Source organism: Trichoderma ghanense (assembly GCF_004382785.1).
Source record: "Trichoderma ghanense strain CCMA-1212 chromosome Unknown scaffold_2, whole genome shotgun sequence".
Lineage (NCBI taxonomy): Eukaryota > Fungi > Ascomycota > Sordariomycetes > Hypocreales > Hypocreaceae > Trichoderma > Trichoderma ghanense.
In genome coordinates, this window is record NW_027395665.1 from 2671151 (window position 1) to 2691127 (window position 19977).

At 48.8% G+C, this 19977-nt stretch overlaps 7 protein-coding genes across 7 annotated transcripts; 2 read left to right on the forward strand and 5 right to left on the reverse strand.

Moving 5' to 3' along the window:
- Positions 1-692: 692 nt before the first annotated feature.
- On the reverse strand, positions 693-1945 carry CCMA1212_003282 (uncharacterized protein; the record flags this gene model as incomplete). Its single annotated transcript, XM_073700634.1, has 4 exons — positions 693-1009; positions 1065-1349; positions 1403-1525; positions 1585-1945. The coding sequence occupies 4 exons, from the start codon at positions 1943-1945 to the stop codon at positions 693-695; spliced, it is 1086 nt and encodes a 361-aa protein (XP_073561634.1).
- A 2115-nt stretch (positions 1946-4060) lies between these two features.
- Positions 4061-4856, reverse strand: CCMA1212_003283 (NADP nitrous oxide-forming nitric oxide reductase; the record flags this gene model as incomplete). The annotated part of the gene is made up of 4 exons (XM_073700635.1): positions 4061-4162; positions 4254-4352; positions 4465-4603; positions 4714-4856. The coding sequence occupies 4 exons, from the start codon at positions 4854-4856 to the stop codon at positions 4061-4063; spliced, it is 483 nt and encodes a 160-aa protein (XP_073561630.1).
- Positions 4857-5689: 833 nt separating this feature from the next.
- CCMA1212_003284 (uncharacterized protein) lies at positions 5690-6669 on the reverse strand (the record flags this gene model as incomplete). The annotated part of the gene is made up of 4 exons (XM_073700636.1): positions 5690-5804; positions 5865-6082; positions 6151-6417; positions 6484-6669. The coding sequence occupies 4 exons, from the start codon at positions 6667-6669 to the stop codon at positions 5690-5692; spliced, it is 786 nt and encodes a 261-aa protein (XP_073560858.1).
- A 490-nt stretch (positions 6670-7159) lies between these two features.
- Positions 7160-8004, reverse strand: CCMA1212_003285 (uncharacterized protein; the record flags this gene model as incomplete). The annotated part of the gene is made up of 2 exons (XM_073700637.1): positions 7160-7522; positions 7585-8004. The coding sequence occupies 2 exons, from the start codon at positions 8002-8004 to the stop codon at positions 7160-7162; spliced, it is 783 nt and encodes a 260-aa protein (XP_073560857.1).
- A 3912-nt stretch (positions 8005-11916) lies between these two features.
- On the forward strand, positions 11917-12876 carry CCMA1212_003286 (Formamidase; the record flags this gene model as incomplete). Its single annotated transcript, XM_073700638.1, has 1 exon — positions 11917-12876. One exon carries the CDS (start codon positions 11917-11919, stop codon positions 12874-12876), a length of 960 nt encoding a protein of 319 aa, XP_073560856.1.
- Positions 12877-15584: 2708 nt separating this feature from the next.
- On the forward strand, positions 15585-16445 carry CCMA1212_003287 (Cyanophycinase; the record flags this gene model as incomplete). Its single annotated transcript, XM_073700639.1, has 1 exon — positions 15585-16445. The coding sequence occupies one exon, from the start codon at positions 15585-15587 to the stop codon at positions 16443-16445; it is 861 nt and encodes a 286-aa protein (XP_073561636.1).
- A 392-nt stretch (positions 16446-16837) lies between these two features.
- CCMA1212_003288 (uncharacterized protein) lies at positions 16838-18635 on the reverse strand (the record flags this gene model as incomplete). The annotated part of the gene is made up of 7 exons (XM_073700640.1): positions 16838-17425; positions 17487-17741; positions 17798-17857; positions 17913-18191; positions 18255-18313; positions 18376-18420; positions 18482-18635. 7 exons carry the CDS (start codon positions 18633-18635, stop codon positions 16838-16840), a joined length of 1440 nt encoding a protein of 479 aa, XP_073561314.1.
- Positions 18636-19977: the final 1342 nt, after the last annotated feature.

Genomic DNA, 19977 nt, shown 5'->3' on the forward strand with positions numbered 1-19977 from the left:
ACAAGATCACTTCCTCCAAAAGCTCGCCTAACGATGAGCATGGTGGGAGAATTTCTCTTCCTAACGACCTTATTTGATCTGCAAGGGCGAGTTCTCCCCATATCCCTTGGATGGCCAGCATTGCAGCAGGTAAACCATTTGGCCTTGATATGGTGCTTGTCTTCACGTCGGCCAGTGCCTATCTGGTCGACACATACTCGGTTATGGCCGCCTCTGCGCTGGCAGTCAATGTGGCGAGGCGTCATACGTTCGCAGCCGCTTTTCCTCTAGTGACGGGACAGATGTATAACTCGCTGGGCATTGCAAGAACGGGAGGTCTACGGAAGAAGTAGAAGCGACTAGGAAGATGTCACAGACGTTAACCTGCGGTGTTCGAATTGAAATGCTGTCACATTAGTCTTGAACGGGGTCATCGTATAATCTCTACGATAGACTTATTAGCAGCACCAGATTCCAACTTCAAGGGCCAATGTGAAAGCGTTGACAGGAGATCTTGATTTGATCTCCTCCTGCCAACGATCCCGGCTCAAAATGGCTTAGTCAATCATCAAAAGGTGAGAGATGAGGCTTTATTAAGCTAGCTAGCTAAAAGCAAGAAAGAGAAGAAGGGAATTGCAGAATTGCAGAATTGAAATGTCCGTTGGCGGCCTTGGTAATAACACCAGTGTGTAACACGTTGTAACACAGCGTTTCTAACCTCTCGGGATTGGCTCCATGTCGTGCGAGTCAGACGGCATGTAGGGTGGCGTCCATCCAGATGCCCAAGTGATGCCCCTGGCTGGCACTTCAATATTAGTGAGACTAAAGGCAGCAATTATTCCCTTACCAGCAGCGGTCTTCTGCAAGTTTGCATATTCCTGCTGTGACGTCCGGCCAACGCCAGATCCCCAGAACAGACCATCAAGCATCAGGGCGAAAGCAAAAAACTTATTAGAGTCGGGATTCCATTGAGCATCCTTGGTGTTCCTCATGGCGTGTGACGCAGCAAAGCCATGTGCTGAAGGGGAACCTACATGGAAAAGATCAGCAGGAGAACCTAGATAGCTTCTAAGGGATTGGCCTACTGCTGACAGAGCCAAATGTCCACATGGCCTGAGTATACAGGGCGCCGAGCCAACTCTTGCCTGCTACATCAAGCGTCGTACCACCAGCAAATGTAGCAGGTCCGTTGCTGGTGAAGCCCAGCGGCAGCTTCATATTCTTCGTGCAGAGGACAACATTTTGAGACCAATTATCCGGATTGGCGGTCGAGTACGACGATTGGCCGTTTGTCGCGCATATGGTGGTGATTGCATGATTATGAAAAGCATCGCTGTCGAGCTCGAGTTTGGCATGATTGTAAGGGTCCGCTTAGGCAGGTTAGTAATGTAACCGATCACTCCATGAATCTTTTAACACTCACTGTAAATAAGCTTGTCGTTGTTGTTCTTCGACAGATACGGGGCATCATCGCAGACCAGGAAGATATACGGCTCGCTAGTATTCGTAGGCCCCCCCCATTGAGCTTGAACTCCCCAAAGTTGCACTGTGAAAATGTGTTAGTGGCCAACCTTTGCCTCTCGCCTGACCAGCTGTATAACTTACATGCCACGTTATAAACGCCTGGATTATAAGCTTTCGTATCTGTATTGTTGCCAAAGAAAGCGTCGTAGGTCGAATTCAGTCGATATCTCTCCCAAGCAAGAACATTGGCCGGGAGGGTTGTCGGCGACTGCTTGCTAGGGTTGTATATGCGATACAAGCCTGCGCGTGTGATCTCATCAAGAATACCAAGAGCAGTTGTGAAAAGACCGCCGGAGCCAGCAGCAGCCGGAAACCCATTGGACTTCGCCCAGGGGTCACATGTGGTCGCATCAATCCACACCCCTGTGCTACCAATTCGTTGAGCAACTGCTGCTTGGAGACCTCCGAGGGCCGCCAGCATGGCAATTGCCGGAGTTTTCATTCTGGTTGGTAGGGAGCAACGAATGTATTGTCTCAGAGATCGTGAACGATTGTCTTGGTATCGAAGGGAGCGAAAAGTGGAAAGGGTATCGAATACTGAGGTATAGGAAGAAAAGAGATGAATAGTACTAAGAAAGATGGCCTATGCGTATATAAGTAATGAGTATAAGAAATCACCGGTTGGTTTTACCCTTCCTGACCTACAGAGAGGCGTTGGTTCTATCCTTTGTGGTGACCGACTCTTCGACGTTGGTTCTACGCTTCGTGGTATTCCAGGGTTCCGCGGTAGGATTTTAATCTCACTGCATTCCAGGGTCTTGCGCCCATGTAGTATTCTTAATTTTACAGTATTGTTCTACCCGCGAATTGACTGATATATCTCCTTTTCTAAATAGGCTGACATATCTAACTTATCTTCTCACCCTGCTGCATGACTGAGTGGCTGACTACTAAAAGAACCTGCAAAACGGAGCGCACAAGTGTTCTCATTGACCCCTTTACGAATGTCATACATACCGCCCTCTAGAACTTCAGGTTAACTATAAAAACTGGCGTAAGAGGTATAGATACCATAAGAAAGGCCAGAAATGCAATATTCACAGCTACCAAGATAACCAAGACTGTAGACATTCGTCACATCTGGCCGCAGAGACTGAACTGACTGTCGTTGAGCGACCCGGAGTGAAGAGGGCCAGGGCAGATGCATGTACGTTGGGTGACACGCGAGGCGAAGCCCGGACTTGTTGGTCGCGAATGCTGGAACCAACGGGCACATTGACTAAAGACAGGAGAGGTAATCACATCTGTCCAGTATGGGCATTCCAAGAGAACATCTCACATCAAGCCTTTTTCTTTCTTTTTTGATATCACATCCGGTCCCAGATTGCAGTCCTCGATCTGGCGCCTCCACGTTCGAAATTTCCCTTATCCACTACAGCCGAATACCACTCAATCCATGTCCTTCTTTCCCGTCGAAAGCGAAAGCTATCACTTGTCCGGTGTGGTTGCAGTCCTATAACGACTGCCTGGTCGCTTTCTTGCGCGTCTCCGGCCACCGTCTCCTTCGCATTAAGGGAATCAACGAGGTTGTAGTGATGGCCTTGGTTCGACAGAATACTTCAGTGCCTGTGGCCAGGGTTATACGCTAGGATGCCGACACAAACAATCCATTAGGTGATAAATTCACCCTTCTACGACGACTCCCCGGAGTCCCAATAAGCGAGATTAGTTAACTCTCACGTCTAATGTTAGACCGTACCATCGATCAGACGGCTAACATTAGGTATCCAGAAGACGCATGCGAACTTTTGGCATTGCGTGTCCTGTCTTCATGTTGATGAGGAGAATGTCGTTCCTGGGCTTGTGATTGACAAGGCGTTCTGGTAGCAGCCCCGACGTGGTCGGATATTGACCCAGCTCAGAGTCACGTGCAGTCTCTCAATATCGGAGGTCCAATACCACTGCTTTGCAGGTTACATAGTGGTAATGGTGCAGGACTATCAGCATGCGATTGTTGTCCATCCGTCACTGTGAGATATACGTGATCTGCTGCCGCGTCTCGGTGCCTCTGTGCAAGCCCTCTCTCATAATTCGAGCTCTATGGCAGCAGAGATCTTCTGGCGTATGGAGATTCGCACTTTGCGAACATTAAGGTGCGATGAGACTAGTGTGGCCTAGTCACTGTGATTCTGGACTGGGAGCTTTCTGGCATCATAGCCGCGCCTTGCTCGAGTCTTATAAGGGCGTTTCTCTAGAACGGTCAACACAGCAATGAGGCTATGGAAGAGCGAAATCCCGTTGGCACGTTATTTGTAGAACTATGCGCCGCACGGGAACTGAGCTCACTGCTGGAGGAGACAAAGCCTAAAGCGGCAATGCAGCAGGCGATGCAAGGAGTAACCAACTGCCTACGAGGTATCGCGGAGGCTCGGTCCCGGAACCAGAAGGAAGAGAAAATGCATGGCTGGCGTGGCTCTCTTAAACGCTCGTCCAGAGATGTTTGGAGTACAAATCAGCACCAAGAACCACAAGCGAGAATAGATATAGCACCAAGCATCCTAAAGGGGTTGATCGTCCATATCACATGTTTAAGCTGGAGGAAGAATGCGACAAATCGTTACACACAGTGGGTGGAGTGACATAGCCGATACAAAGATCTGTCGGCGTCACGGTTGGTTGATTGGTTAGATGCAATGATGTCTTCATTTGCTTTGATGAGCTGTTTAACATGCCCCAGACGTTAGAACGAGAGTTTGGGTTAAGTGCCCGTGCTGGTAAATAAAGAAGTATATTTTGCGACAGATCTCGACGTTATCGTTGGCTGTCCTCCTGATGGCCAGTGCTGATACCGTACGATACCGACCAAGCTCCTCAGCGAATGAAGGAACAAGTGAGGGATCTGCTTTCAGCTGCGCCACTTGTTCTGGGTGATGAAACAAAATATCAACTCCTTGATGTCTATCAGCCACTATTGACTAAAGGTGGGAAGAATGTACTCCGTAAAGAGACGTGTCGCTGTACCAGCTCAATCATATTCACCATGGTAGCATTGCCAGCTATGAGAAGCAAGAAGGCAATCTGTACAGCGTCCGCCTTGTCGATAATTTCCGGCTTCACTTGCTCGACGACGAGTTTACTGATGCCTAGGCTCCTGAATCCTCTGGTCCGCTAACATGGGAAGATAAACACGCTCCCCCATTGATGTGTTAGCCACGATGCTATACTTCCCAGCAGAATGATAAACAGACTGGTTGGCGGCTGAAGCCTCACGAGCTGTAGAGCTTAGGGGTTATTGTTCGGACTGCATTCTGCGGTGCCCGATATTCGAAATCATGAACCAGCACACCCCTAGGAGTGTAGGTGATCTTCAAGTAGTCGGTTAGTTGCTGGCCAATCGCCGTCACAGTATTCATAACAGCATATTCACTCACATACGATGGGGGCGGTCAGTGCAGACTCTTACACCAAGCCGAGTAAACCGTCAGCACATCCCTTAGCTTTGATAGCAGCCAAAAGATCAACAACTGACTTTTAGACAGAAGGCTTGGGTTAATGTAGAGCGGGATTCGTAGGCTTGTTCGGGTAGGGCCGGTTGCGGCTCCAGTATATGCAGAAATAGTTGAGAGCCTCTGAACAGGATGAGAGTTGCTTCGACGTCATAACCTTGGTTTGGTGCGCTGGTCTATACCGAAAATCACTTCGCGGCAGCAATATATCAAGAAAATACTGACATATGTACATACAACTTCATCTAGGTGTTCTTTTTTTTCCTCTTTTTCTTCTAGGCCCTCGTCACCTATTATAATCAAGTAGATGTCTTGTGATATAGCGCAATACCCTCACTCCATTGACGTCCTTTTAGACGCTCGTAACCTGCAACCTAAGCCGCCCGTCTTATACATGATGCTCTTTGGTGACACTGTTTTTGGGGAAACTGTCCGGCCCAAACTTGCCTCCGAGCTCGCCGGCGTAGTCGGCGAGTTCGGTGCTGTTGCCGCGGTAATCCCCAAGTATCTCTTCTGCCGAGTGGTATTCGTGTGGCGTTGGGAACATCCGCCCCAAACCAGAGCTGCCACTTTTCCCCCCCTCTAAATGACTGTCTTCTCTCGAACTCCAACCCTGCAGCCCCAGAACTCCTCTAGCGTGTTTGATGAGAGGGCGTAGCGTTGGAAGACAGGCGCAGATGATGGCACTGGAACAATGGTTAGCTACCTACGGTAGTACAAATCTACGTGAGAACAATATCTTACCAGAACAACTCCAGAGTGGTCCAAATGATCTGGTCCACCGTATTCCAAGTGAGGTCAGACAAATCCAAAGAGACCACAATGGCAAGACGAAAAATTGTGACGAAACACGAGCTATGGATAACAGAGTCAGCATGCTTATGTTCTGCAAGCAGTTGGCAAAGCAGTACTCACAACCCTCCAAAGACCATGGTCAATGCTAGTAGAACTTTTTGGAACGTGCGAACTTTTAAGTTCCATATGTATGGCATCGGTAACACGATGAGCCCGAAATCGGTCACGATACTGCCAACTGCAACACCAACGTAAAATCCATGGAGGTCGATGCAATTCTGATTCGTTCCGTCCCAGAAACTACTAATTGGCCAGCAGGTTCGAATAGACGGGACAAACTGTTGTCACACAGGGTCTGAGTAATCGAACATTAGAAGTCAAATGCAGATGCTCATTCTTCACTCACAGTACTAATGCTCCACGCCACGATGAAGGCTGTAAAACCATGTAAAAAGTACTTCATATTCGATGAACCAAAGATGCGGTAGTAGAGGAATACGATGGAGAGCCGTGCAAAAGCCAGGCCTGCCGTGTAAACAATCTCGTTTGCAACAATAGTCTGGAGAAAGCGAGAGAGGTTCTGCGGGTCCTCTTGAGCGACTACCACAGCATGCCTTCCTAGACCAAAATGGAGATAGAGCATAGTGGTGACATAGCCGCCGATACCGCAAATCTACCCCTGGTCTCAGCGGAAAGGACTTTGCGTTTCCTTGAGAGGGAAAGGACGATTCGAACTTACTGTAGCAATTATCGCAAACCAATCATCCCACCAAAGAGGCTTCCCGGCAATCCTCGCAGCACCAAGACGGCCGGAAAGAGCTAGAAGGCTCAATACAAAAAACACAGTGGCGACAGCATATACCTCTGCTTGCCTATTTTCCGCTAAAAACGCAGCACTCTCAGGCAGTCCAGTTGCCGTTGACATGTCTTCGCTCTCTTCACTCGGGCAATGGTAGGATAAAGTTGTAGGGATGGTGTGGTTCTTCTTGGTGTGAAAAGGAATGTGTGGGAAAAGGGAACACACAGTTGCAGACTCACTGTAGATATACATGCAATGTTGCGTGGAACAAGGCCGGGATGTCGTTTTCACCGATCAGACAAGGTTGGTTTATTGAGCCATGTCTGTACATGAGTCGCAAAGGGGCCAGCATACTTCGTGCAGCAAGGATCCTGCTGGTCTTTGCAAGATAGCTGAGACTTAGCGCACAGGAAGCGAAAGTCGAAGCGTAGTGTCCGCGCTGGCATGCCGGAGACCTTCCGCAGGATTCGACAAATGCCAAGTTGTTTGAAGTCTTTCACGTAGAGCTCATAGTTCTGAAACTCATAGTACAGTGGGGAGCTGTACTACATGCCGGATAACGATTGCATTCTTTGTAGTTCAATTCGAATCTAGTTCTTGTAGCGGCAAGCACCATTTACTCAGCAGCCGCGTCTGCTATGCAAGCCAGCAACGAGGTGGTTGCGCAAACGGTTTGCTCACAAGTACCGACAAAAAAGGCATGGGACGCCTCTTCAACTAGTACAGTGTGCTTAATCTCCGAGATACCTGCATAATACTTCTGAGCCTCCAATGGGAGAACCCGGTCATTCCCACAAAGAATGTATCCGGCCAGACCTTTATAGTTTTCATCAACCAAGGGGGAGTATGAAATAGGCGTATTAACAGAACGGAAGGCTTGAGGTTTGATCTTGGCAATCCATTTACCAGCCTCAACCTCCGGGATGTTGTGATACATGTGCTTCTCTGCCTCGATCAACAATATCTGGCCTCGTGGTTCCTATCAGAATAGTCATAGTCAGCTTGACGATCATGACAAAGCGAGATTTCTTGATAACCCACGTCCAACTGAACATGTGGTGGCAGGTTTTCCGGCGTGAGTCCCATCATGTCTAGCAAGGATTTTCCAACAGCTGGCGTAACGGCGGTAACGTAAATAAGGCCTGTTACGCCTCCTTTGAGTCCGGCTTTCTTCCTCTCCCTAACACTCAATCCATCCACTGCGGCTGAGCCGTAAATGCCACCGTAGGAGTGCATGAGAAGAACAACATCTCTACCTTCGGCAAGCAGTGGAAGAAGGATGTTTTGCCTCAGGGATTCAGAATCCTTGTCCACCGTACTGTTGAGAGGATCCTCGTTGAGAATACCAGGCGCATCTTGGCTGACAAAGGGATATCCCTTTTCCCTGAAAGCGGCTGAGAGATCCTCAAAGCAGCTTGCTGGATGCCACATTCCAGTAACGCCTACAATCGTTGGCAACATCGTGGAAGAAAAAAAAAAGAATTGCTCAAATTTGGGCGTAATTCCGACGTCGAACTGAGACAAAGCAGGGAACTAAATTACCTACAGCAAGGAGTAAGAGGAAGGCCCTGAGTTATACTTGGTTCTTTTCGGGTTTCTCCTGAATTAGTGGAGAATAGGCGGAATCCTCTGCGAGCCCCTTGAGAAGCGCATCTCGAACTGATACGAAAGGTTCACCAGCAGTATCTTGAGTCATGATACCCTTGTTCTTCACCTCTCGGCCCAGCAATTGAAGTTTAATCTTCATTGATCGTCGTATATAGCAATGCCAGAGCACCACCTGAGGCGGACGAACCTGAAGACAGCAGTCTTCAATCTGTTTGTAATCGTCATCCTGTGCAATGCAATTCTAGAGTGTTATATAGCGCGTTACCATTAATGCTCTGATGCCAGAGATATTGAGCACCAGAGGAGAGTGTCTCTCACACATCGAAGCCACGCCAATCAGAGAAAGTTGCGGGGCATGGGGTCACCGGCAGTTATTTGCCGATTCCATGGTGTCCCCCCTGTGATACTATGTCCCTGCAATTCCTCTAGGGCCCAAGTCAGCGAACAAGTCAGCATACGGTTGCAAGAAGTGGATAAGTAGATAGGAGAAGCGCGGAGTGATTGCGGGTGGCTTTTTATCTTCTCCTGAACGAACAGGGCTTGTGTACCGGGGACGGCCTCTTCGGAAGGTTCTGTGTATGAAAGATTAGTGAACTGCTGGCTACATACATACAGGAGCAATGAAAGACTCGCGAGTCTTATATAAGTCTCCCGTGACAGCTCTGGCCTTTTCACCCCTTTTCTTTACATGCTAATATGCCGCTGTTCTTTCTAGATGGAAATGCAAAGTGTTCAGTCAGTGAGGTACTTCGTAGTCCCATACCTGGAAAATAATGGCAGTAGAGGAACGAGACTATCAGGAAGAGTTTGGTTTACCGGCTCTTTGCAAGTTTACGAAGGTCATACTAATAAAGCCTCGTGGGACTAGCTCAAAGTTAAGAACGTGACAAAGATTTATTACCACCTCAAGTTATTATCCATGCAATTCCGGCAAATCCGGATATAAAAGCCGCGACTTCTACGTTATTTCCGTCTGTAATCAGGCATTTCTTATTTGAGAAAAGCCAAGATGAAATATTCATGGATTGTTTACACAGGGGTTAGCTTCCACTCCATATCCTAGGACAGGAGCCCCGGATTCGGCCCTGGTGTGCCTTCTAGCGCAGAGACATGGGATGCAACGAGATCTTGTCTCCACATACCGGGCCGCAATGTGGAGTAACGTAACCTTTGACTGGACGTGGGCTACTAAGTCAATGTAACAATACTCCGTAAAGCTACCTCTGCAGATTCGTGATTAGCACACGCTTTTGATAAGATTATATCCTGCAGGCCGCCTCTCTCCCTGACTATAGGACGCGCATACTGTCTTTACGTCTTAACATACCTATGACTGGCTGCAACTCCTCTTCTACCATCGTAAGGGTTTCTCATGTGGTTATGTGGTATTGAAATCCGAGATGATGGGCTACATTTGGTTTTCAAGATTTCTCGTCATATGCCGGCTGTGAACTGTCTTCGCGTTGAACGTGGAGATGGTGTAATTGTATGTGTATTGGTGGTGTGTAAAGGTCTTAGTCTATCTGGTATAGAGTTGGGGGAGGCTGGACGTCTTTATACTATGCAGTCTGTGTGAGGAATGTACGGATCGTACGGATCAGTCTGTCTAGCTTCAACACTCTGTTGTGGCTTCTTTCTGTCAATACGCTTTCTGTGCCACGACTGGTTCTGCTCAGGCTTTTGCCACTCCTCCCCGGCCCCCTTGCACTCTCTCTTTCTCTCCTTGACTTCTTCTCTCTTCTCCACTGCATTTGCAAGCATTCGATATATTTCTTCATTCTTCTCTTGTGACCTCTTTCTCTCTGAAATTTGGGCCTCATATCATGTGCACAGTGCCCTATGAGAGTTTCATAATGCTTCGCTAGGTAGCGTAGATGTTACTGCTTTTCGCATCAAAACCCAGCAACTACCTACGCTCTCCCTATTAATTTGGCCCACAAAACGTGAGCTACACGGCAGCCTTGCTTAATTATCCTGTCTCCTTCACTGCCCGTAAGTAGTGTGCATAGTAAGAATTTTACTAGGCCCTTCTGGCTCATTCCGAGGTCTGATAGAGCCCAATATCTACCATAGGTAGTACAATATACTTCTTCTGATATTGTAATGCTTTTGGCCATGTCTAGATACTCACTCAACGTGCCTGGACTCGCGCATCCTGGACGTTGGAGACTGCCATGTCTTGGTCAAACGCTGTGCGGATTAGGGGCAAAAGCTGGCACTCATCTTGCACTCCCCATCAGGAATTGGTTTTCCGCTTGATGAGAAGAATTCAGGACGACTTTAAGACTCCCAAAGTCTACACCTTTGGTTGGCTTCTAAATATCATGAGCAACAACATTCAGCTCAATGCTAATGAACCAAATTTCAGACCAGCAGGTAGGGTCTGAGAGTGTCTATCGAAAGAAAGAACAAAGCTCCGCTCGGAAGAATATCCCTGGGAAAGTGACCAGCTCTGTCAGCACCCTTGACTATATTCCCATCCTTTGGATGCTGCTGCACTCAAGACCAGGAGTCGATAGGAGAAGACCAGGAGACTCCAAGGATATTGACTCTCGTTATTGAAAACCAATCACAACAACGCAGGCCATGAGAATGACATCTTTGGGTATCATGCACACCCAGTAGGCACCAAGGTGGATATGAGGGTGAGTCAAACACTGCGCCCTGAAGACCAGAATCGACAGCCCAGTAATACCTAGAAGCCAAGTGGTAGATGGGCTTTACAATCTTCAAAGAACTATGCCAGAGATATCAATCCCTTGTCAGACTTTTTGTGCCTACCGGGCCACCACTCGAGTTGCCCGATTCTGCAGTTATTCTCATCCCATTTTTAGACGCTTCATATAAGTAAAGTTCAATCTATTTTAAAGCAGCTCTTCGAATCCAGACCACAGCCGCTAATGCTCTCTCTAACACTGCAGTTTAGCTACAAGGCCCACTACCTACAGGCTTTCATTACAAAACTGGTAGATGGACCTGGCACTCCAAAATATACGATACGACCACATGCATGCTTGACAAAGCGTACTAACATCGGCAATGGCAGAATATACGCCATATATCGGAGATATATTTCTCACTGGTGACTCTACCAGTAGGTCAGGATCTATTAACCCACGTCTTCGCCGAGATTGGTATATGCGGGTCACTAGCATCTGGCTAGGCAGAGTCTGGAATGAGTAGCCGTAGGGTAGACTTTGCTGTATTCCACCTCAGAAGTGATATTTATTCCAGCGCTCAAGCAAGCCTATTAATAGACCGTCGCAAAGTCACACGTCCAACATATGTTTGACTTTCTTCCATCTCTAATATCGTTGCAAATAGGAGAACGGGCTGGTTCCTTAGGATGTTATCAACGACTACTGAATGAGCGTCCATTGTGGATTCTGGTGCAGCCGGCAAAATGGGTCTTAACTTCTCGTGCCTCCCGGGCCCGTTTGGCTAGAGCGAGGATTGTAAGCTTGTGGGGAGAGGGGGTTCTCGGTCATAACAGGAACGTTTGTTCGATTTGGCAAGCTCCACCTGGAACTTTTGTTTCTTTTTTCGGGCTTTCGCTACTTCGTAATTACTCCGCACTTACATACGCAGGTCTTTCGTCTTGCTTCAAGTCTTCTAGGACCTCTCAGCCTCTGAATGTTGGCTATGGAGACTTCGTCGCAAACTCGCATTGCTGTATCTCATATCATTCGTTTCAAAGACTGAAAACTTGCCTCAACCATCTCACATCCTGTCGTACCTCGAGACGAGACTCTCTCGCCACTCGCCATGGTTCCTCCTCAAATTAACTCAACTTTCCACGTCCACAGCGGACAGAGCCACCTCAAATGGTCCAAAGCCATCACACCCGTATTAACTGTGGACTCAAATGACGTTGTAACCTTTGACACTATTGATGGGAGCAATGGGCAAATCACTCCTACTTCGACTATCGAAGACGTTCTCAAATTCAAGGCTGAGCTGGCTGACCCTCTCTTCGGGCCCGTCTACGTTCGTGGCGCGGAACCGGGCGACACTCTCGAGGTTGAAGTGTTGGAGCTCAAAACCGCCGACTGGGGCTGGACGGCCATTATGCCTGGGTTTGGCCTCTTGACGAACGATTTTCCGGAGGCTCGGCTGAAAATCTGGCAACTTGATCCCCGCGGTTCTTATGCGACATTCAAGGACGGTATCCGAATACCAACCCATCCATTTCTTGGAGTCATGGGGGTGGCTCCGGCGGAGGGCGAATTCCCTACCATTCCCCCGCTTGACACGGGAGGAAACATCGACACCCGCCACATCATAGCTGGGACAAAGCTCTTCCTACCTGTCAGATCTCCTGGCGCGTTGTTCAGCTGCGGAGATGGGCATGCCGCTCAGGGCGATGGAGAAGTGTGCGGAACAGCCATTGAGACTCCTATGCAGGTTAAGCTACGGCTCACAGTCAGAAAGGATATGACTTGGGTTACTTCCCCGAATTACACCGCGCCCTCGTCGACACTTACTTTGGCGAAGGACAAAGGATATTATGCCGTCCTCGGCATTGACTCGGATCTGTTAGAAGCTACCCGCAAGGCTGTTCGCGGGATTATTGAGTACATGGCGCAAACAAAAAACTTGACGCGGATCGAGGCATATATGCTTGCTAGTGTTTCCATCAGCCTAAGAGTTTCAGAAGTTGTGAACGTCCCCAACTACGCTGTTTCCGCCAGCGTGCCGCTCGACATCTTCAGAGACACTTCTTAGCATCTTGCATAGCGCTGAAAATAAGGACTGGTGAGCAGCTACAAGTCGAATATGGCCAGAAGAAAGTACGGCAGTGTGGAATATGCGGACGTTACTCATGTATATCGAATTACTATATCAATGTTTAGATAAGGTACGGCCAAGTATCTTCATATATGAAAGCTCGATTTTCACCGTGCTCAAGGGAACTTCCTTTTAGGCGTTTGCAGCGATGGTGAACCTGGCCCTACATGGCTCAGTGCGACCTCTAATAGAGAAAGGGGCTTGGGCTCTTCTGACTCTGGGAAAAATCATTTGTCAGGAGCTATTAAAGAGTGCACCTGATGCGCAGGGCGCTTACATATACCCCCGTCATAAGTTATGGCATACTGGCGAGGTCACAGGAGCATGATAGTGTGCAACCCACCTACGAGTCAGGCAAGCAATATATGATGCCATTGCTGCATGACAACAGCTACTTAAGCATCCAAAATCCTTGAGTCTAAAAGCTTCCATATTTGTATACGAGTCGAGCTCTTTGGAGGATGAAGATCCCAATGCGTGGCTTTACCGGGTGCTGTTCATTCGCGGTCAGTCCTCATTCATGACGCCTCAATATCCTGCCCTAACGTCTAGAAGCAAAGCCGGGCTTTGGCAAGCCCTTCTTGTCTGCCATCTTAATCAATGGTCTGGCCGAATTGGACTCTAAGCCACAACGACCGGAAATTCGCCCTCATGTGCCGTTCGTTCACCACAGCTAGTTGAACCGAATAAGACTTCAGTCGGCGGAATCTGCTTTAAGGGCTGTAGCCACGCAGCTGGGCCACAGCAGTCGGGGCTGATAGGATATCGTTTGATGTATTGATCATGATTGAGACTGATGAGGAGTGGTCAATCTGTAGCCTCGCCCAAAGACGCGAGAACGGTCATCGACATACTGCTTTGGGAACAACCTGCGCTTATTGTAATGGACGGAATCGACGAGTGTGATTAGCGAAGCCGTTTGCTAGAGATTGTCTGCAGCATATGCCTGAAACACGACTGCCGATTCATTCTCCTTGGGCGGCCCTACATCGCTATCCCGCATCAATGGAATGTTTATGAAGGTGTATACGGGGCTCTCGATCTCAGTCCCGAGTTTATGTCCGACGACCTCATATCTCGGAGATCATACAGGAAACATGGCCTCTCGGGGACTTTTTGGCGAAGACATACAACGCAATGAAGACCTTGTCCGCCACATACGCCGAGGTATCTCGGAAGACCTCGCACGTCAGGCCGAGGGGTTTTTCCCTTTAGGCAGCTCCTCGTGAACATGCTAAAATCGCCATCGCTATCCCCGAATGACCGCTTTCAGATATTGACAGGCCCTGGATATCTTGACGGCCTTGACGAATTATATAAAAGAACATTGGATATGCGACGGCGGAAGTTGGTCAACGAACAGCACGTTGCTTAGACACTCTTCCGCTGGCTGTGCTGCTCCTCGATGCCACTGACGTTGAAAGCATTCGATGTTATTCTGGCTATCAATCCCGGCAAGCCGACGGGCAAACTTGATCATTTGCCCGACTGCCCAGGTGCATCCCGATTATCACCGGAGCTTTGGTGGAGGCGGTTCCAAGCCAAAACACGCTTTCATTCAACGATTTTTTTTTTTTTTTTTCATCATCACCAAACCGCATGAACGAACGGTGTCGGCGCTTTCTCTCACCGAACGAGTTACATCGCCCCCAAAGTGTCAACTCTGCTGCCGGGCGGTGGCCCCAAACAGAATCGGAGGGTGCAGATGCGCAGGTCAATTATTCTGAGGACCATCACTTTTCCAGCCCTATGGGCGCCTATTCTGCTCAACACCGAGCACCCTAATACTCCCTACACCCTGGAGATGAGCCACGGGAAGATTCGGAGATAGAGTTCAAAGTATCCAGCCTCAGCTATGTGCATTTTGCAATAGCACAAACATGTCTATCCTACCTCGTGTTTGACATTACGTCTAGGTCCCTAACCAAGCCGGCGGAGGAAGATACGGTGTTGCGCTGGACCTCGACGCCAGCCCGGTAGTTGAGTTAATCAGTTCCATTTTAGCAAATCGCAGAAATGTGCAAATACCTCTACCTAGTATCCTATCTTGTCCGATGGCTGGAGTAGTTGCAGAAGGCTTAAATACTAATGATGTACTTTGGCATTGCTTCAAAGACTTTCTCTCTCGGAGAGGGAAAGATACGGTACATCACACACATAACTCGATCTCGCATCGCATTAGCCCGGCAGCGAGACAGATATACGGAGTAGGCTTGGTAGCCCCTCCCGTTGCGCCATACGGTGAACAAATTCCGAACTACAGAGTTGCGAGGATACCATAAATCTCTGAGAGCTATGGGACTAAGCAATTGTCAGACCGAGGATATGTATGTTTTGTATAAGAATGGATCGGCTTGATCTAGCACACCATTCATGCATGCACGAAGCTCAAAGCAGCTTCTGAATTTGGCTGCTTGATAACCCAATTCATGATTGCAATTTAGCCGAACGGTGATGCGAACTGCAAGCTGATGGTGATATCTGCCATCTCAGACTGATCCACTATGGTGCGATTGACATCCCGGGTTACATGTCAAGTCCATAAATACAGAAGCCGGTGCCAAACAGTTTTGATTGAGGTCCGACGATACATCCTCTTCTATCAAGGCAGGACAACCCAGTCTCTCCGACCAGTGATTGAGACAATGGCTCGTTTCATTCTACAGACACTGCTCGCGCTGGCCGTAGCGACGTCAGCCCTGCCGACCGACAACTCGACAAACTTGGTCGGACCCGAGAATGGAAACCTGGTGATCGTTGGCGGCGGCTCGCTGGATGATTCCATTCTGCAGAAAGTCATTGATCTCGCTGGCGGCAATGACAGCTCCATTGTCGTCATACCAACCGCCCAGGGCGACCCAAGCTACGACCAGAATGCCGCCAATGCGGATGACTTCCGTCGGCTGGGATCAAAGAGTGTCACCGTTCTGCATACATATGACCCCGAGGTTGCCAACACTGAAGAATTCGTCCAACCACTCCTCAACGCCACCGGTGTATGGTTCGGTGGCGGCCGGCAGTGGCGTCTGGTTGACGCTTATGCAGGAACGCTCACTGAGCAAAAGATTCGAGCGATACTGGATGCTGGGGGCGTCATCGGAGGGTCATCTGCCGGAGCATCAATCCAGGGAGATTTCCTTGCTCGAGGCGACACAAAGAGTAACAGCCTGATCATCGGCGACCACCAACAAGGCTTCGCCTATGTGAAGAACGTGGCCATCGACCAACATGTGCTTGTACGCAATCGCCAATTCGACATGCTCAATGTTCTCAAATACAAGCCAGGCATTCTTGGCATTGCAATCAATGAGAATACTGCAGTACATGTATCAAAAAACACGGCCGAGGTCTTTGGCGCCAGCTACGCCATCATTTATGACGGAACATACTGGTCTCGCGACGGCGACGATGCAAACCAGATCCCAGATCCCTCAGGCTTGTTTTATTTCTTGAGGCAGGGAGATGTATATGATCTTGGACTTCGCAAAGTGGTCCACGCCTCTTGATATCTCAGACGCATCTGCCAAGAAGGCTGCTACAATGCAGATCTCTAAAATGAACTCTGCAGCCTCTTGAGACAAGAGGTCACAAACAGACGAGGAATGATTGGGTGGTCAGTTGGCTTATATAGATCCTCATAGGACAACAAACAGCTTCATCGCTCATGTCACTATTCGAATGAGCCATGAGTTACAGTGGATCAATCTCCGGATACCCTACTCAGTGCGGCAAGATGACACGCAAATGTCAAATGGTTTCTTTTTCGCCTTTCCATCGTAAGGTTGGAGCTGTGAGACATAGCTACAGATGATGGCCGAGTACGCCATACCGTTGAAAAGGCCGGGGGCCATCTTTCCCTCGAAGGCGCCATTCAGTTGGAAATTCGCATCTGAATTTTTTAGTAAGAGAATCGCCACCGAGGATCTTTATCCCCCTTCCAATCCACTGCCTCGCCCACATTGTCAATCTCTGGTGAAATCTCTGCTCTGGCCTTGTTTTCAGCCTTCAGACGCCATCCGATATAGAAAGCCACAATGGCATTTGCGCAAAGATATGCTAAGGCCATTGAGTGCCCGACAACAAACCTCGGCCCGTCGTTTGCTCGATATAGCTGTGTCCCCATTACAGCCCCCAGATTGCCGATGCTGATCTGCATGGCGTTTGCAATCGCCCTCTTTGTCTGACCAGACACGTTGATTGCAGGCCACGAAAGAACAAGTGCCGTTGAGGGGTAGATTCCTGCGGCGGCGAGGAAGGTGCCCACGTATGACACGCCAGGTCGGGCAACAGGGTCAGTGTTGGCCAGTAGAATAATGTATCCGATGGCGGCTATGAGAGAAGAGCCAGCAAGAAAGATGGCCCTTTGCCCCAGCTTCTCTGATGCAATGGCGACCGCTACTGTGGTGACAAATGCCAATGCGTAGGGAGGGATTGTCAGGAGCTGCGCCTTTGCTGCTGTATATCCGAGATTGCTGATGATTGTCGGCTGAAGCCTTATTTAGTCAAAGGATCCCGCAAAAAAGACCGTAACGCGCCGAAACACTTACCAAGAACAAAGAGAGAGTGTAGAGTGGTAGGCTCATTGTATGAAAGCCCAAGCTATATAGCCAACAGTTTGGGTCTCGGATTGCTTCAAGTACGGCAGCCCAGTTGAACTCTTCTTTAATCATGGCGTCGGAGTCTGCGGCCAACCTCGTTTGAATGAGCTCTCTTTCGGGTTTGGTGAGAAAATCGGCAGTATCGGGATAGTTCTCGATGAACCAGTACGCAATAATAGCAACAATGACGGTTGCAATTCCTTCCTAGGTCGAGTTGTTACTTGCGTATGCTCCGGGGAGAGATGCTTTGGGGAACATACCAGAATAAAGATCCAACGCCATCCATTAGTCCAAACCACGCCTGCCATCTTGCCGATTCCCTAGCAATTCGCATTTAGTCTCCCTTCAGTGAATTAAAAATCGTGCAGCGCTTACATATGCTAAGATGCCACCGAATGCGCCTGCAAGTGACGCTGCGCTGAAGAACAAAGAGATACGATACTGCCGCTCTCTTCGCTTATACCACATCGACAGATAGAAGACAACGCCTGGAAAGAGCCCGCTTTCCGTCATACCTAGAAAGAATCGGGCAATAAGGAACCCCGGGAGGTTTTGAACTACACCGAGAAGCGTGGCAACAATGCCCCAAGCGATTGTAAGTGTTGGAAGCCATAACCGTGGGCTTGTCTTTTTGAGTATAACGTTGCAAGGAATCTAGCTGTACTATTAGCCATTGTTGCTCCATGCCAACAGGGGATGCACAGTGTGCAGACAGACTTCAAAGAGGACATAGCCAATAAAGTAAACGGTCAGGCCAGTAAGATACTGGTTACCCGCTGTGAGGAGTCAGAAAATGCCCTCCAAGAGGTAAGGGAAGGGAAGGGTTTATATATTGTACTTATGTGTAGATCATTCACCATGCCCTCAATGCGGGCATTTCCAACTGATATATCCATTAGCAAAGCCTGACAACATTCAAGTTTGTGACGTCCCACCATTACTACGATCCAGGAATGAAAGGAGATACAGAACACCAACAGCAGGTAGGAGCCTCCTATCCAGCTTGCGGAGCAGCGATCTCTCGTTCAGCTCATCGTCTATGGCTATAGCTTCGGTGTCTCCTCTTGGATCATGCGACTTGCTTTCGTTATCTGCCATTTTCTCCGAGTATAACAGGATTTTCGTGGTGTATCTGTGAGGTCTGGTATTAATAATTGTTTCCTCTGCTGGCACGACGACTGAGCCTTGGTTCCTTACATATATAGTAGAACTCAATCCCGGTCACTAATGGATATCTTTCCCTCTTCCTTAATCTTTATTGGGCCCTTGTTGGGGAGCCCTTTGGTTCCGTTCCGAGTGTCTGCATTATGCAATGCGGTTTTCGTGATTCAGGGCCGAGATCGCGTCAAAGTTGGAGTCAGCACGCCATCGGGGCAGAAACACCCCACCCATATCTTCGAAACGGCTTGTTAATCTCGAACCTTCAGTAGGTCGTCATTGTCTGAATTGCAATTCAACCTGATTGTCGGTCTTCATTTCGATCAACGGCTAAATGTGGGAGCCGCGTCATACTTTTCTTCTTGAAGTACGAGCACGCATCTTCGCGCATATTCTGGACATTCCGGCAACCCGGCGTGCAATGTGACGTGAGAACCACTTGTTAAAGGTAGTTGTTTTTAACTTCAAGAACCTGTCTCCGTAGTACCACCTCTCATCTTCAGTCGGTAAAGACAAGCTGGTATTTTTTTAACTTTGCTATCCGCTTCAGTATTTTCTTTCGCCCCATTTGCGGGTGACTGGCTGTTGCTATTCACCTTTCCTTCGTCAATATGACCAGTAGAGCCTTTGGGCTCACCGCCTCAATAGGCCCGTTGCGATCTTCGATGAAAACGGAGAGACTCATCGCTATTCCAGCATAGAAGTAGCATCAACACTCACCCAGTCTGCCACGGGAGAACTTGCAAAGAGCTTGTTCTCCGTAACAGGCCGTGACGCTTGGCGCATCGAGAGCTGTAACAACTTGAAAGGCCAACCTCCCATCTGCAGCATCTGAAATGGTCGGTTGAAGACGCCAAGGGAGAGGGCCGCTGCTGGGCTCTAATGACAAGAGCTCATCCATCCCCTTAATGAAATGTGTTGAAGTCAGTAGACCGGGTGAGCCGTCGCAGTCTGATTGACTATCAAGGATAGGGGAGAATTTAAGCTCCGAGTCCTAGCGACAGAAGCCAACAAGGCGTTGTTGGGCCTCGACTGACGCCTGCACTACATGTGCCAGAATTAAGAGCCCACGATAACTTCTATCCAAGGCAAATAGCGTGACATAAAGAGTTGACTGTGAGCTGGAAGAAAGTATGGTAAATCCTACCCCATAGTCTGGGAGCAAGAGGAAGTATGTGCTGTGAGCACCCGAGTCCCCAGCTTGGTGCAATGATTGGTTACACCTGACGGATGCGTGTGGTGATAAATCTCCCATGGGTGGCCAACCAATTGCTTCAAATTG